The 20232-nt window shown below is 49.1% G+C and overlaps 1 protein-coding gene across 1 annotated transcript in view; it reads right to left on the bottom strand.

Moving 5' to 3' along the window:
• Positions 1-20232, bottom strand: part of RYR1 (ryanodine receptor 1) — a 271145-nt gene that overhangs the window by 9317 nt on the left and 241596 nt on the right. The window contains exons 93-101 of the mRNA XM_060257511.1: positions 19206-19407; positions 16266-16352; positions 13540-13937; positions 11403-11445; positions 11102-11232; positions 8754-8814; positions 7301-7447; positions 5430-5564; positions 3625-3781 (exon numbers count right to left, since the gene is read on the bottom strand). Coding sequence (XP_060113494.1) covers positions 3625-3781; positions 5430-5564; positions 7301-7447; positions 8754-8814; positions 11102-11232; positions 11403-11445; positions 13540-13937; positions 16266-16352; positions 19206-19407 — 1361 coding nt within the window. The remainder of the gene's footprint in view (positions 1-3624; positions 3782-5429; positions 5565-7300; positions 7448-8753; positions 8815-11101; positions 11233-11402; positions 11446-13539; positions 13938-16265; positions 16353-19205; positions 19408-20232) is intronic.

The following is a 20232-nucleotide window of genomic DNA, read 5'->3' as shown; positions in this document are numbered from 1 at the left end:
TCTGGGACGCCTCGGGTAGGGATGGTACCAGTGCGCCGAGGGAAGTGGTCAGGTTGTGGGTGTATGCGGAAAAGCATGCCATGTAGTTGAGGATTTTGGTTGTGGCTGTAGTGAGGGCGTAGATCTTTCTCCCGATCGTGTCGAGTTTCTTGCCCTCTCGTTCTGGTGGTACCGGGTGCCTAGTCTGCTTCGATTTCGAAGACGAATGCACGATGATCGAGTTCGGAGCCGGGTGAGTGAATAGGAACTTGGATTCAGGTGCATGTATCTTGTAGAGGGCTTCGACCTTCTTGGATGTCGGCGGTACTGATGCCGGTTTGTCCCATGCTTCTCTGAGTGTTTCTAGGAGGACGGGGAGCATGGGAAGAGATGAGCTGGATGGAAGATCCGCATGCACCAGATCGAATACGACGTCCGAGACTCTGGGGGCGTCCGTATTGAGCTTCAGGTTCAGCGAACTTGCCATGTTTGCCACGAGGTCGAGGTAGGATTTCGGGCCCTCGGACGGCGATAGGTCTGCTGGCTTGGCTATGTCGGATTCTGGGGATTGTAGGTCCGAACCCGAAGAGTGGTCGGAGTCGGAGAGTTCCTCCTCGGATCCGTCGTCGGTTCCCTGGTGCAGGTCGGGCTGGGGCGTTGTCTTGGGAGCCGTGTGTAAGGACTCGAGTGGCGGCGGGAGTTTCGGTTCGGCGCCGAGATTCGTAAGGTCGTCATGGTGAAGCGGTTCGACCGATGCGGAATGGAGTCTGTGTGAGCGATCTCGGTCGCGAGGAGACTCTTGGTAGCTGTGGTAATGTCGATCGTAGGATGGTGATCGTCGGTGCCGTCTTCGGTTCCGTGGGGATGGAGACCTGGATCTCGATGGAGAGTAGTAGTAGTGTCTCCCCCTGCGGTGGCTGCGGGAGCGACGGCGGCTGCGGGACCTGGTGCGGCGGCGACTGCGGGACCTGGTGCGGCGGCGGCTGCGAGACCTGGTGTGACGGCGACTGCGCGACCTGGTGTGCCGGCGACTGCGGGATCTGGTGCGTCTGCGGCTGCGAGACCGCGGTCTGGTCGGGAGGACTCTCGGGGTCGAGGGTTCTCTGGTGAGCGCGTGGGCGTCTACAGGGTGCGAGAGATCTATGAATTTAGATGGGTCGAGGATCCCAACGGATGCGGTAGAGTGCGTATCCAGCAGTTGGTCTGGTGGGGAATTCGGAATGGACGGTGACTTGGATGAAATGCGGATGATTTCCAATGGAGTGATTGATGGTGTTGCTGTCGACTTCGATGTCGGAGTCTTCGGCAGCGATCCGGAGGCAGTGGCGCTCGGGTTCGGGGTCTTCGGCTTGGTGGTCGGGTTCGAGACCGAGTCGAGAGGTCGGGTCTTGTGCTTCTTGGAGCTCACGCTACCCGTCGGGTCCGAGTGGGCGGAATCGGAACGGCGGCGCTTCTTGGGGTCGTCCGACTTCTTGGAGTGCTTGCCGGTCTTAGGCTTACTGGGACTCTGTGCCACGGAAGCTGCCGACTGCGTCTCTCCCACGAGGTGTGGGGAAGATGGCGCGGGTTGTTTTTGTCCGCCATGCGGCATGGCCGGTCGGAGTGTGGTTTCCATGAGGTGGCTCCTGAGTCTCGCGGCGCGGTTCTTGCGGGCCTGTTTGCCAAATTGGCTGCAGTGCACGCAGGAGTCTGGACGGTGGGCCTCTCCAAGGCAGAACAAGCACAGAGAGTGACCGTCGGATGAGGGGATTTTGGATGAGCAGCTGGTGCAGCGTTTAAAGATTATCTTGTCCCTTCCTTCCATCCGCCCGGGGAGGGGGGGGGGGAGGGGAAAAGTCCCGAAGAGATAGTAAGAAAAGGCCTTTTTTTTTTTTTTTTTTTTATACGATACCAGGTAGAAGTAGAAGATGAAGAGTTGAGGTTGAAGAGAAGGTAGTTGTAGAGATTGCAATGAAGAAGTTGGAGATCAACGAGGAAGGTGCGATCCGGTCGGCGGTAAGGAAGAAACTGAGTGGCTAAGCACCTCCCCCTTCTCCAGGCATGCGCAGTAGCTGACTCCTCCCAGGACAAGCGGGAGGCGCGCCAGATCTACGATCAAGATTGCTTTGAACTCTCCGAGGTCGGGGCCAATCCTGCGGATTACCCATATGTGTGAATGCACAGAGACCACGAAGAAGATCTTGAGATTTGACCTCACACTGGGGCTCAACACACTTATGAAGTGAGAAATCCATAGTTAAGGTCTCCCGTGGGGGTCTTTCACTCAACACAAAACAGAAGGATGGGCAGGTAGCAGGACTGAGATGGCGATGTGGTGTGCCACAAGGAGGACTTTCAGAAAATCCTTTCCCTTGTGCTGGTTCTCTGAGCTAAGGCCTGCCCCACTGATGGACCTCCTGATGGCACCTGGGTTTTTTGGCTACTGTGTGACACAGAGTGTTGGAATGGATGGGCCATTGGCCTGATTTAACATGGCTTCTCTTTTGTTCTTATGCTATTTGCCCTATGTGGGAAAAACCACACATATTCTTTCTTTCCATTAGTCTCCAATATCCCATCATGGGCTCTTCTGCATTCTCATTTTCATCACTTGGATTTTTAGAACTTCCCTTTGGGTTTTTAAAACATTTCTGCAAGTGTTTTGCGCCCTCTAGCGGTTGATTTGATATTACCTCATCATACCTCTGGCATAAAACCCTGCAGTAAAGATATGCCAGACATGCAAGTGATGTCATATTGAATCAACCACTAGAGGGCACAAAACACATGTGGGAAAAGCAAAAAAATGAAGCAACACGGTAAGGACGAAGATGCGGAAGAGCCCCACGTCTAGTTTGGCCTCCTTAACCCTCAAATTAGGTCTAATTTGCACTCATCAGCATGAGGAGTCTGGAATCGTGAGTCGGTGGGTTGGATGGGTTTCTTTTTAGAGCTTCCCTCCTAAAATAATAGTCGCAAATCTTAAAAATACCCTAACGTATTAGGGGTGGTGGTGAGGGAGAGACATCTAGCTCTGTCATCTTCTCCCTCCTGTGAAAGTTTTCTGGGGCTGCTTGTAAACTCAAAAGAAAGCTGATTCCCCATGCCGTATGAAGTGGCGCAGCCCATTCATCCACCACTGGGCTAGACTCCCACCATTTTCTGCAGCTGCACAACAGGGAAATCAGGCCTGGGCAGTGCCGGATTAAACCCTGTGGAGGCCCCTAGGCATTCAAAATCTCGGGGGGCCCCCTTCCAAATAATCTCAGAGTTGGAGCACCCGCCCTGCCACCTGCGGCCCCCGCTGAAGCCTGCAGGCACCTTCCCAAAAGCCCCTTTGACTAAAGTGCAGGGGAGAGGAAGAGAGGCAAACTTGGCGGCAGCCGCACCAGGCAAGTCGGGCAAAGAACGGCTCAGTTGCTGGCTGCGCGTGCAGGCTGGGAAGGCTGCAAGCAGGGGGGAAACTGGGGGGAAAAGCCAGCCCAGGGCCCCTAAAGGCGTGGAGGGTCATAGGCCAGTGCCTACTTGGCCTAATTGCTAATCTGGCTCTGGGCCTGGGCATAACTCCAGGACTGAGAAGGGGGAAGACATAGCCTGGGTGGAATCTTGCACAGTGACCCACCACAGTGTCCAACAAAAGGACAGAGAGGGGACTGCGCGGTTCACCTTGGATTATGGCCAGCAGGATGACAATGACGAAGAAGAAGAAGGTGATGTCAAAGATGACACGGTACAGCTCATACTCGTCTCCCGCCGGATCCTCGATCTCGTCACCGATACCCCCGCCGGCACGCACCCCCACATACATGTGGAATAGGTAGCACTGTGTCGGGGGGAGAGAGCAAGGAATCAGAGAGGGACTGGGGGAGACATCATGTGCCCAAGAGAACATATGAACATATATATGAACATATGAAGCTGCCTTAGACCCTCAGTCCATCAAAGTCAGTATTGTCTACTCAGACTGGCAGCGGCTCTCCAGGGTCTCTAGCGGAGGTTTTTCATGCCTACTTGCCTGGACCCTTTTTAGTGGGAGATGCCGGGGATTGAACCTGGGACCTTCTGCTTACCAAGCAGATGCTCTACCACTGAGCCACCGTCCCTCCCCGATTCCCTATGTCAATTTCCCTGGAAGGATGATCACCCTGCTTCCCCCACACGGTTCATACTTGAGACCGCTACAGTGGACTCAAATCTCCATTCCTCCCATAAGCCTTGAAAGCATCAAAAAGAGGAAAAGGATTTATTCATGAAGGGCTGCTCAGCCAAGGATTCTTAGATAAGTGGAATGGCCATATTAAGAGGCAGTAAACCTCTGGATATCGGATGACCCTCCCGTCAGCTTCCATAGGCATTTGCAGGGCTTTTTTGGGTAGCAGGAGCTCCTTTGCATATTAGGCCACACCCCCCAATGTAGCCGATCCTCCAAGAGCTTACAGGACTCTTCTTACAGAGCCTCCTGTAAGATCCAAAAGGAATAGCTACATCAGGGGTGTATGGCCTAATATGCAATGGAGTTCCTGTTACAAAAAAAGTGGACATTCGCCTGACCACTGCTGGGAGACAGACACTTGGCTGGATAGATCTTCTGGCCTAATCCGGCAAGACCTTAGATAACTTTTTGCCACCACAATTGTGAAGTTGGATCAAGGGTGTTAAGGAATAAACAAATTCATGTTCGACAACTGAAGCATGCACTCTTTCTCTGGGGTCCTGGACCCTACAGGAATCTCTCACTTCACGAATCTCTCCCCCCCCTCCAACCATGTATCCACCCACACACCCATCCATCCAGCACCCATCCACGCACCCATCTATCCACGCACCTATCCATCCAACTGATCCATTATCCATCCATGTACCCATCCACCCAGCACCCATTCATCCAGCCATCCATGCACCCATCCTCCATCCATCCAGCACACATCCACACACCCATCCATCCAGCACTCATCCACACACCCATCTATCCACGCACCTACCCATCCAGCCAGCACCCATCCACACACCCACCCATGCACCCATCCAGCCAGCACCCATCCCTCCACCCAGCCATCTATCCACCCACCCACCTCTCTCTCCCCTCTTGAGAAAATAAGTCAAAGACAGCTAAAGGCGGTTTGGAAGAGGAATTGCTCCTTATAATGTGGACACTGTTCTTGTTTTCCCTTCTACTGAGAAAGCATTTTTAACAACCAGCAAGAACCCATTTGACCAGAGCGACAAGAGGGCAAGAGGATTGTGTGTGTGCACCCCAGGAGATCGAGAACTGGATCCTGTGGACCTATTTGGGTAGTGGAGGCATTCCAGCAGCAGGAGACTTTCACTGATGTAAGATGTTCACGCAATTGCATCAGGAAAGGTTCCTTCTGTGGCTCTCCTAGACAACCCACTGCGTCCCTCCAATCATTCTCTGCTTTCTTGAAGATGGCCACCCATCTCCAGCCTGTCGCCGGGGTTCTCTGACTCACTGTCATCATGTCGTCACACTTCATGTCAGGCTCGTCTTCGTCTTCGCTCTTGTTGTAGAACTTGCGGAAGAAGTTGAAGGCGACGACGGTGTAGAGGTACACGACCACTGCTAGTAGCCCCACCGTCATCATCAGCTGGGGAAAGAGGCCATGGGCATGGGAGGAGTTAGAAGAATATGGCAGAGGTCCCCAACATGGTGCCCATGGGTGCCTGCCTACACTTTTCCTGGCTACTGGCAAGTGTTTTTAGAAAATGGGTGGAGCCGGGGGGGGGGGGGGAGATTTGATGGGCTGTGCCGATTTCAAAAAACATTTGCTTTGGCAGTTACCACTGGAGCACTAGGATCTGCACTGTCTGACTGAAAGAAAGCTGTGGCAGAAGTCATTCTGTGGCTGGCTCCACATCTTGCAGCAGTCATTTTGTGGCTAGCTCCACCTCTTGCGGCAGCCATTTTGTGGCTGGCTCCACCTCTTGCGGCAGCCATTTTGTGGCTGGCTCCACCTCTTGCGGCAGCCATTTTGTGGCTGGCTCCACCTCTTGCGGCAGCCATTTTGCAGCTGTGCCCACCATGTTGTGTCAGAATTCCAAAGGTGCCAACAGGCTGAAAAAGGTTGGTGACCCCTGGCAAACAGGAACCAAATCCCTTCTTAACTAGGGCCAGGCCTCATTTGGGGCATGAGCCCACAGGACTGAAGTTCCGGAAGCTCCAAATTTTATTGCGCTCTTTCTTGCTTAGGCCCCCTTCCCCCCCCAAAAAAATACTTGCTTCTAGGCTCCATTGTTCAAACCCCCGTGAGAATTTTGCTAAGCTCTAAAGATCTGACAAACTTTCTAATATTTCCCTCCACAAAACATATAAAGCCAGACAGATGGAAATGTTCATCATGCCACTGTGGCCACATAGGAGAAAGTGATTTTAGAAGTATTATGGGAGTAAGCTTTTATCATGCCAATTATAATTCATGTTGAGCTGATACAACTTAGCACACCTTCCGGTGATGTCAGGGGTATCTGGCATATGCAAATGTTATGCACATGAGCTCTGGCACCTCTTTTTCTACAAAACGAACCCTAAAGCAATGCTGCACCCTTTGAACTGGCAGAGACTGACCAAGAGAGAGATCTTGGGGTCGTGGTAGATAACTCACTGAAAATGTCAAGACAGTGTGCGGTTGCAATAAAAAAGGCCAACGCCATGCTGGGAATTATTAGGAAGGGAATTGAAAACAAATCAGCCAGTATCATAATGCCCCTGTATAAATCGATGGTGCGGTCTCATTTGGAATACTGTGTACAGTTCTGGTCACCGCACCTCAAAAAGGATATTATAGCATTGGAAAAAGTCCAGAAAAGGGCAACTAGAATAATTAAAGGGCTGGAACACTTTCCCTTTGAAGAAAGGTTGAAACGCTTGGGGCTCTTTAGCTTGGAGAAACGTCAACTGCGGGGTGACATGATAGAGGTTTACAAGATTATGCATGGGATGGAGAAAGTAGAGAAAGAAGTACTTTTCTCCCTTTCTCACAATACAAGAACTCGTGGGCATTCGATGAAATTGCTGAGCAGTCGGGTTAGAACGGATAAAAGGAAGTACATCTTCACCCAAAGGGTGATTAACATGTGGAATTCACTGCCACAGGAGGTGGTGGCAGCTGCAAGAATAGCCACCTTCAAGAGAGGTTTAGATAAAAATATGGAGCACAGGTCCATCAGTGGCTATTAGCCACAGTGTGTATATAAAATTTTTTTGCCACTGTGTGACACAGAGTGTTGGACTGGATGGGCCATTGGCCTGATTCAACATGGCTTCTCTTATGTTCTTACTCCACCCCAACACATAGGCCCCTTTGCCCAGGCCTTCAAGCCTTACCTGTTTGCCGTTGTGGGTGACGGAGGAGAGGATGGTCCTCAATGTCTTGACGCCCATGGCGATGTCCAGAAGGTGGCAGGCAAAGAAGAAGTTGTTGTAGTGGCCGAGGAGGGACATCACCATGTACCAGAAGAGGTACAGGAAGGACTGTGGGTGGGAAGGGAGAGAAAAAGGCAGGGTTTGCAATAAAGGTGGGTTTGGAAACCATCTCAGGGGATGTTGTAAGGGGTCAAGACATCGCAAGGGTTCCCAGCATGGCACCTATGGGCACCATGGTGCCCAACAGCATCTTTGCTGGCACCCACAAAATGTTTTTGAAAGTGGGTGGGCCAAGTAGGGTTTCTCTCCAGCAAGGCTTCTGAAGATACCTTCAGGTATCTGAAGAAGTGGGCGGTGACACCCAAAAGCTCAAACCTGGCTGCAAATTTTGTTAGTCTTTAAGGTACTATCAGACTCTTGAACTTTTTCTATTGCTACAGACAGACTAACATGGCTACCCGTCTTGAAGAAGTGAACGCTGAAAGCTCACACCCTGCCACAAATTTTGTTAGTCTTTAAGGTACTATCAGGCTCTTGAACTTTTTCTATTGCTACAGACAGACTAACATGGCTACCCGTCTTGAAGAAGTGAACGCTGAAAGCTCACTCCCTGCCACAAATTTTGTTAGTCTTTAAGGTACTATCAGGCTCTTGAACTTTTTCTATTGCTACAGACAGACTAACATGGCTACCCGTCTTGAAGAAGTGAACGCTGAAAGCTCACACCCTGCCACAAATTTTGTTAGTCTTTAAGGTACTATCAGGCTCTTGAACTTTTTCTATTGCTACAGACAGACTAATCTGGCTACCCGTCTTGAAGAATGAACGCTAAAAGCTCACTCCCTGCCACAAATTTTGTTAGTCTTTAAGGTACTATCAGACTCTTGAACTTTTTCTATTGCTACAGACAGACTAACATGGCTACCCGTCTTGAAGAAGTGAACGCTGAAAGCTCACTCCCTGCCACAAATTTTGTTAGTCTTTAAGGTACTATCAGACTCTTGAACTTTTTCTATTGCTACAGACAGACTAACATGGCTACCCGTCTTGAAGAAGTGAATGCTGAAAGTTCACTCCCTGCCACAAATTTAAGGCGCTACTGAACTCTTGGACCGATTTCCCACTAGCCTTATGCTGCTCTCATGCGCCTCTTCTCCGTGGGGTTTCTGTTGGATTTCACACTATCTGCCCCAGGGCTGCAACTAGCTTTGCCTTTTTCATGGGGCAAACAGAAACTGGTTTTTAGAGGATCTTGTTTGCTGCACAAAACAGGCAGAGCGAGTTGCAGCCTCGGGGCAGCTTGTGCGAAATCTGACGGAAGCTTCGCTGGGAAGCGGAGAGCAAGGTAAGGCTAGTGGGAAATCGGTCTTGCTCTTTTTTGCTGCTGCAGAGACCAATACATCTCCTGACTCACGTTATCTGTGAAGATCACTCCGAATTTCCAGATCTTGTACTTGATGTCGATGGAGGTGATCCTGAGAAAGAGGGGAGACACGTGAGGAGGAAGCCAGGATTGTGTGCATCTACATACAGGGGTACAGGTTAGGTGTGCTTCTCAGGGCTTTCTTTTGTAGCTGGAACTCCTTTGCATATTAGGCCACACACCCCTGATGTAGCCAATCCTCTTGGAGCTTACATTAGGCCCTGTAAGCTCTTGAAGGACTGACTACATCATGGGGGTGTGGCCTAAGACGCAAAGGAGTTCCTGCTACACAAAAAAGCCCTGGTGCTTCTAAAGATGTTCAAAGCAGGCAAAATGTGTGACTAAGAAGTAGGGTCGAAGCTGAGCTTTCAAGCAAATGCGTTGGGCACATATGCTCTCCGGGAGTCAAGGCTGGCTGCGGCACCCTGTCTGGCTCAGGTGTGCATGGGTGCGACATGCGAAAAGGCCAAAATCAGATACAGATAAAATGTTTGGATCTAAAGAATTTTATTATTATTATAGGTATAATTGGGGGGTGAAACCAAGGGGGGAGGTAAAATGGAAAAAAAGTGCAAGGGGGAAGGAGGGATGGGGACATATAATATACTTCTTGGAACAATAAATGTTTTCACTCTCTTTCATTCTCTTTCGTAAGTGGTAAATGCCTAGACTAGATATGATAACATTTCAACACCTTTAAACTCTACGAAGCAGTCCCATTTTCATTTCTTCTTTATCCATTCATAAAAAGGAGTCCATCTCTCCAACACTTCTTGTTTAGGTTTATCCTTTAAAACAGGAGTCCCCAACCCCCCCGGGCTATGGACTGGTGCCGGTCCGTGGCCTGTTAGCAACCGAGCCGTGAGCTGTATAATTATTTCATTACATACTACAATGTGCCTAGACAGTCTGGCACACTAGAAAAGACTGACTTCTGCCCCCTCCCCCCGCCCCCTCTCCTGCGCTGATAACATCCCATCTTATCCCCTTATCCCCCCCCAGTATTGGTACTAACCGAGGCTGAGAATTCTCAGCAAATTCGGAAAGTAAGACCTGTGCTGTTTAAACTTTAAACGAATATGCCTTTACTCTACTTGTATGCATGTCTCAATGAATATTATCATTCCTTGCTTATTTTCGCTGTTGGGCAATAAACAAACGGAGTAGGATGGGTTTATCGGCTTAGGGAAGAAATGAAGTATTGACAGGATGGCCGGGTCTCGCGATGCCAAGACCACGGCCATACAGCCTGGAAAATCTAGAACAAGCAACGGATTCCAGCCATGAAAGCCTTCGACAACATATCATTGACAGGATCTTTTCTAGAGTCTATCCTTTATTTTATACTAAAAATAGACGTTTACAGTTTCAAATAGCATTTGCTTTTATAATATCACTGCATTGCCTCCTGCTTCCTATTATCTGGATCCTTATCAACAAATGCCTAATAAAGCAAGGCTTGTAAGACGACACTCTTTCTGTTAGCGTTTAACTGAAATGCTGACCGCCGCCGAGACGCTAGATCAGGGGTGGCCAACGGTCGCTCTCCAGATGTTTTTTTTTGCCTGCAACTCCCATCAGCCCCAGCCAGCATGGCCAATGGCTGGGGCTGATGGGAGTTGTAGGCGAAAAACATCTGGAGAGCTACCGTTGGCCACCCCTGCATTAGATCCAATGGATGCTTAAGATCACTGAACGCCATCTTAAAATCTGCATCGAAATTAGCACAAAATTATTTTTATTTGTTTAATTTGTTTTATTTTGTTTTATTTAGTCTTATTTATTTTTATGTATTTTACTGTATAAATTATTAATGTATTTTAAATTGATCTATTGTTAGCATTCTGTGTTGTAAGCCGCCCTGAGCCCGCTCAGGTGGGGTAGGGCGGGATATAAATCGAATGAAATAAATAAATAATAAATAAATTAAGCTGTTTGATGCTTTTAATGTAAATGTTTTTATTGTAAGTTATGTATTGTGAGCCGCCCTGAGCCTGCTTTGGTGGGGAGGCTGGGATGAAAATCCAATAAAATAAATAAAATAAAGGTTTTAGTATCAGATAACATCACCGCGTCACATGGATCCCTCCAATTTGATACCCCCCAAAAGGCTGGCGCCCTAGGTGATTACCTAGTTTGCCTAGAGGAAGGGCCAGCCCTCCAGGTCAAGGTGATCAAGCATTAACACCTGTAAAAATGCACCTGCTCTGGAAACAGAGCCTTTATCTGCTCTGCTGCTGCCAGCAACTTGACTGTGCCCAACGGTGACAAGACCACCGCCTGTCTGAGCGACATCGTTCATCCCATAATCACCACCAGCTCCCCCTACCCCGTCTCACCAAGTCAGAAAAGACTTGTCCGGTTCTGGCTTCTTCCCGTTCTGTGCCGTGATTTCCAGACTGGCCAAATCCATCCCCAGGAGTTCTGCAATCCTCTCCCGCCCGTAGATGTCACCGTATTTCTCCAGCACCTGGAAGAAGGGAGGGGGAAGCCCGGTTTTGCCCCCTGCGGCCAGCCTGATCCTCGACCTTGGGCCTTGCTCGTCAGCCCGCCCCCCCCCCCCCCCCCCGGGGCTGAGGAAGCCCTGTGTCTCCCCTCCCTCCTGCGGCCTTCACCCTAGATGATGGGGAAGCATCTCACCTTCCGCTTGATGAATTTATCCCAATAATTGCTTGGAAATGACCTGGAAAGGAGGCGGAATGGAAAGAAGGTTAAGAGCAGAGGTCTCCCCTCTTGCCTTGATGCCTGCTGCTGCTCTCTGCCTTCAGCCATTTTGCCACCCCTCCTCCCGCAAAGCCCCCTCTGCTCCAAACTCGTCTCATCTTCAGTGGCCTTCCCCATTTCTGCCAACCTGCCCAGCCGCCCCAGGATGTCTTCTTCTCTCACCATGTCATAGCCCAATGTTGTCCTGTTTCTTAGCTAGGTGCCTACAGGAAGTTCCATGAAGACACGTGGAGGTGAGGTTGCTTCCCCCATATCTTTGTCCCCAGCCTCCAGGACTCCAGCAATGAACAAGGAAGGTCCACTTCAATAGCCATTGAAAGTTGTCAGCTTCCTTTTCTGAAGTGATATATAACTAGTGGCCAGGGCTTCTTCTGTAGCAGAAACTCCTTTGCACATTAAGCCACACACCCCTGATGCAGCCAATCCTCCTGGAGCTTACAGTAGGCCCTGTATGAATTGCCCTATAAGCTCTTGGAGGATTGGCTGCATCAGGGGGTGCGTGGCCTAATATCAGGGCTTTTTGTAGCAGGAACTCCTTTGCACATTAGGCCACACACCCCTGATACAGCCAATCCTCCTGGAGCTTACAGTAGGCTCTGTACGAAGAGCTGTGTAAGCTCTTGGGAGGATTGGCTGCATCAGGAGGTGCATGGCTTAATATCAGGGCTTTTTGTAGCAGGAACTCCTTTAGACATTAGGCCACACACCCCTGATACAGCCAATCCTCCTAGAGCTTACAGTAGGCCCTGTACGAAGAGCTGTGTAAGCTCTTGGGAGGATTGGCTGCATCAGGAGGTGCATGGCTTAATATCAGGGCTTTTTGTAGCAGGAACTCCTTTAGACATTAGGCCACACACCCCTGATGCAGCCAATCCTCCTGGAGCTTACAGTAGGCCCTGTAAGAGCCCTGTAAGCTCTGGGAGGATTGGCTACATCAGGGGTGTGTGGCCTAAGATGCAAAGGAGTTCCTGCTACAAAAAAAAGTCCTGCTAGTGGCCATTGCTATATCTTGTGACAGAGAGTCCCACAAATGAGCAATGCATTCTGTGAAATAACACTTCCTTTCACCCACCCTGTGCCTACTTGCCCATAGATTTTTCTAGGAGGGGATTCCCAACATGGTGCCAATGGGCACCAGAGCACCTGTTTACACCTTTCCTGATGCCCACCAAGTATTTTTAGAAAGTGCATGGAGCCAGTGGTGTTTCTGGCCAGCAAGCCTTCTGGTTAGCCATTGGCACCAGGGGGTGTGGCCTACTATGCAAATGAGTTTCTGCAAAAAAAATAAATAAGCCCTGGCTATTGGCAATCTGATCTTTAAAAAAATTTCTGGCAGAAAAGGATTTTTGCTGTTTGGTTGAAGGTAAGACGTGGCAGCGGCCATTTTGTGATCGGCTCCACTCCCACAGCCGCCTCTTTGGGGCAGTGCTCCAATTCTGTGTCTGAATTCGAAAGGTTCCTGGAGGCTGAAAAAGTTTGGGGGACCAATGTTCCCTCTAAGCGGCAGAGTCTTGTGAGCAAAAATCCTACTTTGTGAGCTCCTGCATCAATTATTGTGCTCTGGGGCCATTTTTCCTGAGCTAAGACAAAAAGGTGTGAGCTGGAAGCTAAAAATCTGTGAGCTAGCTCACGCTAACTCAGCTTAGAGGGAACACTGCGGGGGACCCCTGCTCTAGGTGATCCCAAGCTGTATCGTGAGGCAGGGAGAATGGGTTTTTTGCTCTTATATCCCATTTCGTAACTGGAAAAAAGCCCACAGGAAAAAAAAGCTCACATGGAAAGAAGCCCACATGGAAAAACCATCCCATTCAGACCTACTGGGAAAGGGCAGGAGTTTTCCTATATCCCATACAGGCTATTTCAACCTGCGCTGCTGCTAATACTGCACAGTAGCATAGAAACAATAAGAAGGGTACATATGGATGGGTCTGCCCTGTGTACAGAACTTAGCAACATTATGGGTAACTTTTTTTTAAAAAGCTTGTGAAGGCTGGACCATGGTTGAAAGGGGGAGGGTCAGGTCAGCTCTTCTCCACCCAAGAGGGGAACTCACGGCGCATTGAGCACCAGCCGGTCCCACTGGCCCTTGATGTCATCGTCCTCCGGCTGCTCTGTAATGTAGAGGCCGTCGAACTCCAGCTTCCGGGCCAGCTCCTTCTCTCGCTTGAAGATGACTAGCGGCACCTTGAGGCAGTTGTAGCCGATGATGCACAGGAAGGAGACCAGTGTGTGGACGATGGACAGGAACTGCAGGGCCGGCTGCATGTAGCCCGTGCTCTCCTCCAGGAAGTAGTAGACCACGCTGTCCTCATCGTCTTCATCCCCGTTGCCGTTCCCGTTGCCGTCTCCGCCGTCGTCATCCCCTCCGAAGCCGGAACCAGAACCCCCGTCCAGATCCCCCTCGAAGCCGGAACCCTCAAACTCCTCCTCGCCTGGGGGTGTGTCTGACACCTGGAGAGTGGGAATAGCCAACGGAGAGGGGGCCAGGTTGGAACAAGACACCCCAATGCTTGGAAAGCGCTGGTTCTTGACCTGATAGTTTTGGCCCCGCTGCTGGCGTAAGTTCCCAGGCTGCCCTTGGCCTTTTGCTCTAACTGTTTTGCCTGCGCCTCCTCCCATTGGCTTGGGAGTCCGGCTTGGGAGTCTGGGCCTCTCTCAGGCCTCTGAAATGAGCAGTCAGAGAATTACTGAATGTATGTCTCGTAAAGTTGTTGGACTGGTGCCCCGATAAACGAGTTATCTACCATTAGTATGGCTAAATAAAGCCGTGACACACTGAATTGCGACGGAAAGCCTTTGGCGGAGGAAGGTAGCGGTACTGACACCGGCCCCCTTGGCTTCTTCTCTATTGATGACATCTCTTGAAGACCGTTTGTTTGAATATCTTCTGCAAGCACTTTGACTGGATAATTTGGAACTGTGTAACTTCCTTGCTACAGTGTGTATTTACGGCTTGAGAGACTATTATATGAACAGATATACTGGACTTGCTATATTACATCTGTATAGGATTGCACCTTCAATAATATATATTACTATATTAATAAACTCTTCAGTGCCACACAGTTTTTCTTTCTCTTTGAACAAAGCAGGAGTCAAGTTGCACCTTTAAGACCAACAAAGTTTTATTCAGAACATTAACTTCTGTGTGCTAAAAAGCACACTTCTTCAGACGAGGGAATAAGATACAGTGGGCTGCAATAGAAGTAGTTGATGGGTTAAGAGGGCAAAAGTTTGCCTTCTTAACCCACCAACTACATCTATTTCAGCCCACTGTACCTGATGAAGTGTGCCTTCTCAACCCACCAACTACATCTATTTCAGCCCACTGCACCTGATGAAGTGTGCCTTCTCAACCCATCAACTCCATCTATTTCAGCCCACTGCACCTGATGAAGTGTGCCTTCTCAACCCATCAACTCCATCTATTTCAGCCCACTGCACCTGATGAAGTGTGCCTTCTCAACCCACCAACTACATCTATTTCAGCCCACTGCACCTGATGAAGTGTGCCTTCTTAACCCACCAACTACATCTATTTCAGCCCACTGCACCTGATGAAGTGTGCCTTCTTAACCCACCAACTACATCTATTTCAGCCCACTGCACCTGATGAAGTGTGCCTTCTTAACCCACCAACTACATCTATTTCAGCCCTCGTCTGATGAAGTGTGCTTCTTAGCACACGAAAGCTTACATTCTGAATAAAACTTTGTTGGTCTTGAAGGTGCCACTTGACTCCTGCTTTGTTGAATGGCTTCAGACTGACACTGCTGCCCACCTGGATCTTTCTTTCTCTTTGCTACTCCTACTTGTAGGACAGATTAGGGTTGCCAGTTGTAGGCAGGGAAATTCCTGGAGATTTGGCAGGTGGACCCTGTGGAGGGTGGGGTTTGGGGGAGGGGAAGGACTTCAACACAGTATGATGTCATATCGTTCACCTTCCACAACTGCCATTTTCCCCAGGGGAACTTATCTCTCTGTCTCCTGGAGATGAGTGGTATACCAGGACATCTCCAGCTACCCCCTGGAGATTGAATACAATCCAAGAGAGGTCACTATAATGGATAGCACAACAAAAAATGCAAGCTAGTGACCAATTTACTAGTTGCAATGGTGCAACTAACATTATGGGATCTTACATTCTTTGTACGGAATATTTTGTATGTTGTGTCTCCTGTGATATAGCTTGTGGTGTTTGTGTCTTTTAGCATGTTGCATTAGAAATATGTTACTTTACCTTTAAGAGGTTTGTGTAATGGCAGCTGTAAATGAGATGTTTGCCTTTTTGAACGTTAGTTGCACCATTAGGGTGCGCAAGAAGCCTCATACTGAGCTGTAGCCGATGTGAAATTGCTGTTGGAGACGCTCCGCGTCCCTCTTTTTTGAAAATTGTGTAAAGAATCTATATAACTGAATCAATATGTAAGTATGATATATTTTTTCACTGGAAGAGGGTTGGTGGTGTCTGAATATCCTTCTGATATTGTAGTATAATATTTTCTTTTGTTAGTGGTCCCAGGTCTGATGAAGACTGGAAAGAAACAATTCCTTAATCGACTGGCTTGTCACCACACTACTTTGGGACTTGAATATACATGTTTTGGACATTTGGACTGATTTCTATATACTTCGTAGTGACCAAATTGGTCACTAGCTTGCATTTTTTGTTGCGTTACCCCCTGGAGATTGGCAACCCTTCCTCAGATTCCTGTCTCCCTCCCGCAGCAATCCACACCACGGGTCTCCACCCAATGGGTCTTCATCAGGCGTTATTACTTTGTAGAAGAGGAGGATGAAGTTGATGGCGAAAGCCAAGAAGAGGGCGAGGAAGCGCAGGTTGTAGAAATTCCTGGATAAGTAATTCTGGAAGGAGAGAAGAACAGAGGGATCAGGAAACAGTAAGGCACGCTTTCCGAAAAGTCAAGAGCCCCGAATTCCCGTGCCAGCATGATGTCATCGAACTCCCTCTCACTGGCAACCTTTAAACAGCAACTGGATGAATGAACACTTGTTAGTGATGCTGTAGACTCATCCTGCACGGAGGGTCAGTTTAGATCAGGGGTGTTGAACATGCAGTTCGGGGGCTGAATCAGGCCCCTGAGCATCTAGCTGTCATCTGCTTCCTTCTCACTCTCTCTTGCTTCCTTCTGCATCACAGCTTGCTTTGCAAGGCTTGCTCATCTGCTTCCTTGTCCCTCTCTCTTGCTTCCTTCTGCATCACAGCTTGCTTTGCAAGATTTGCTCAATCGCACAGGAGCTACAGAGCAAAACTTCATTTTTCTCCATTGGCTGAGGCTCCTCTCTTGGGGAGGAAGGAGGAAAAATAATTTGCTTTGCCAGGCTCTCTCAGTTGCACAGAAAAGTTACTGAGCTAAGCCTCTCTTTCTTCTATTGGCTGAGGCTCCCCCCCAGTCCCCTGGAGAAGGAAAGAGCCAGAGCTTCCTTTGCCCAATTCCATGGATCCCATGGGAGAAATACAAAGCATCTTTAAATGTTTTAAGCATGTTTTAAGTTTTTTAAAAATATATATTTGTATTTGTCTGTGTTCTTTATAAAGTTTATATCTCTGCTACCTAATCTTAAATCGGTATACACATGGCCCGGCCTGACATGGCTTGGCCCAACTCGACATGGTCCGGCCCAACAAGGTCTCATTTATGTCAGATCTGGCCCTCATAACAAATGATTTCGACAACCCTGGTCTAGATGGCCTGTACGGCTCTTTCCAACTCTATGATTCTATGAATTGTATCTGCTGATTGGCTGTGCCTTGATTCTGCTTTCAAGGTCTGGCCCCACCTACTAAAGACCGACTTCCAGTGACCCCGACTGGGCATAGAGACCGTTCAGAGAAACAACAATGCAGCCTGCCTCTGCCCGCCATTTCTGGTATTCCAAGGAGGTCTCCCATCCAAGTACTTGCCAGAGTCGACTCTGCTTAACTTCCAAGATGTGATGAGATTGGAATTGCCTCAGCTATCCAGGGCAGGTCAGCAAGCCTCTCTTTGCATCCTTAAGGACTAGCAACTTGCATTAAAAACAAAATATGGAAATGGTTTAGTCCAGGGCTTGCTTTTGTAGCAGGAACTCCCTTGCATATAAGGCCACACACCCCTGATGTAGCCAATCCTCCTGGAGCCTACAGTAGGCCCTGTACTAAGAGCCCTGCAAGCTCTTGGAGGATTGGCTACACCAGAGGGGCGTGGCCTAATATGCAAACGAGTTCCTGCTACAAAAAAAAGCCCTGGTTCAGTCCACTGACTCCATTCCCCAGCTCCAGTTTCTGTACTTGTGTGTGGTATTCTAGATGTTCTGCAGACATCGTTAATATCAAAGAAACGTCGAACTAAAACCAACCGGGAAGCCCCACTTGTGCATGTGTGAGACTCATGACAAAATGTTCAAAGGCACATTCTCAGTTTTTTTTTAATTACTCCATGTGTTCGAGGAGTGAACACACGTGTGGGCTTGCTGGAAGGCCCCTGAATCCAACCAGTGCACCTTCCCACCCAATATGGATGACACAAGGCCACCAACAGATAGCTGCTCATCCCAGTCCCTGTTGCCCTTTCCTTCACCAGGGGGCCTTTATGGGCTATAGCGTGACCTAGGTGTTGACTGCCAAGGTTAGGACTCTGCTATAGATGTTGGCAAAGGGAAGAGCTAAGCCATGAACAACATAGAGGAGGAGGTATCAGCCGTGTTCCTTGTTTGTACTGCTCACAGTGCAGCTAGTGTGTGCGTTGGCTGCCTGGTGACCTTTGTTTTCTGAAACTCGGATATTCAGATAGGAAGAAGCATTCCCCTCCACAGCTAAGCAGTGCCCATCTTGTTTGAATTATTGGATGTTACTGTCTGGCTTTATATTGGAAGAGGGGTCATCTGACTTACAAAGGAATAAAATATTGTTAGTCTTACGACGCCTCTGAACTCTTATTCGGTTTTATCTATAGACCATCTATTTTACAACAATTGCAGAGAAGACCATCTAAGGTCTTCTGCCCTACAGAGAACGTCAACATCAATCTGAAACTTAAGATTACAGCACCAAAATGTCAATTTTTTAATGTTATTAAACTATTTTATAGTTTTAATGTCATACTATATGTCTATACTCATGCACTTGCATGACCACGTAAGCCACCCTGAGCTCGCCTAGAAGAAGAAGAAGATATTGGATTTATATCCCGCCCTCCACTCCGAAGACTCTCAGAGCGGCTCACAATCTCCTTTACCTTTCTCCCCCACAACAGACACCCTGTGAGGTGCGTGGGACTGAGAGGACTCTCACAGCAGCTGCCCTTTCAAGGACAACCTCTGCCAGAGCTATGGCTGGCCCAAGGCCATGCTAGCAGGTGCAAGTGGAGGAGTGGGGAATCAAACCCGGTTCTCCCAGATAAGAGTCCGCACACTTAGCCACTACACCAAACTGGCTCTCCTAGGCGGGAAGGGCGGGATAAAAATGGAATTAAATAAATAAATGGCACCCCCCCACATACACACACATACTCAAGAATATTGGGAACTGTAGGACTGGTGAGGGTGTGAAGAATTCTGTGCTCGAGACCCCTAGTTTGCCTGCCTGCACAGAACTACAGTTCCCAGGGTTCCGCGGGGTAGAAGGAAAGGCAGCCAAGGTCAATTTAAGTCCGTGGTGTGGACGCTCCTTGAGTGGTGAAGCTCATGTGTCCCCCCCTCCCTTCCCGCAGCTCCTACCAAGAACTTTATCCTCTGGATTTCCAGTTCATTCCAAAACTCCATGCCTCCATCCACGGCCTCCTTCTTCTCCCGCTGGGACACTTTCTTCTTCTCTTTGGCAGCTGGCTCTGGCGGTTGCTCCTTCTCCTCCTCCTTGGGTTCTTCTTCCTCCTTCTTCTCCTCTTCTTCCTCTTTGGCTGCCTTCTCTCCATTTTCAGCACTGAAAGAGGGAAAAAACCGGCAAGTTAAAAGAGAACGTTAGAACAGCTCTCCGGTTCAGACCAGGTGGCCCATCTGCTCCAGCATCCTGTGACCCACAGAAGATGTCCCCAGAGGTCTACAAGCAGGCCTCCTCCTGATGCCTCCCCCTCCCCCTGAGATATTCAGAGATGAACTGCCTCTGAACATGAAGGTTTCGTTTAGCCATCTGGGCCGGTAGCCACTGATGGGTACATTGTCCCATTCTCTTAAAGCTGCAGTGCTGCAGTCTGAACTCTCTGCTCACAACCTGAGTTCGATCCCAGCGGAAGCTGGTTCAAATAGCCGGCTCCAGGTTGACTCAGCCTTTCATCCTTCCAAGGTCGGTAAAATGAGCACCCAGCTTGCTGGGGGAAGTACCCAGATGACTGGGGAAGGCAATGGCAAACCACCCTGTAAAAAGTCTGCCGTGAAAACGTTGCGAAAGCAACATCATCCCAGAGTCGGAAACGACTCTGCCAGTTTTTAAACTGGCAGCCATCTAGGACTGACAGCATACGGATGGCTCTTGAAGATCTCTCAGTATTACACTTAATCTTCAGATGAAAGAGATCAGTTCACCCAGAGAAAATGGTTGCTCAATGGGCATTGGATGTTGCCAAGGTTCTTCGCCCCACCTTCCACAGGCTCCACCCCCAAAATCTTCAACACCAACACGACTAAGAACATCAGAAGAGCCTTGCTGGGTCAGACCAGTGGTCCATCTACTCTAGCATCTTGTCTCACATAGCAGCCAACCAGTTCCTCTGGATGGCCAAAAACGACACATAGGTCGAGGCCTTCCCTG

Source organism: Heteronotia binoei, chromosome 17 (genome assembly GCF_032191835.1).
Source record: "Heteronotia binoei isolate CCM8104 ecotype False Entrance Well chromosome 17, APGP_CSIRO_Hbin_v1, whole genome shotgun sequence".
Taxonomy (NCBI): domain Eukaryota; kingdom Metazoa; phylum Chordata; class Lepidosauria; order Squamata; family Gekkonidae; genus Heteronotia; species Heteronotia binoei.
Note: the sequence above shows the minus strand (reverse complement) of the source record. Positions and strands in the feature narration are given on the sequence as shown.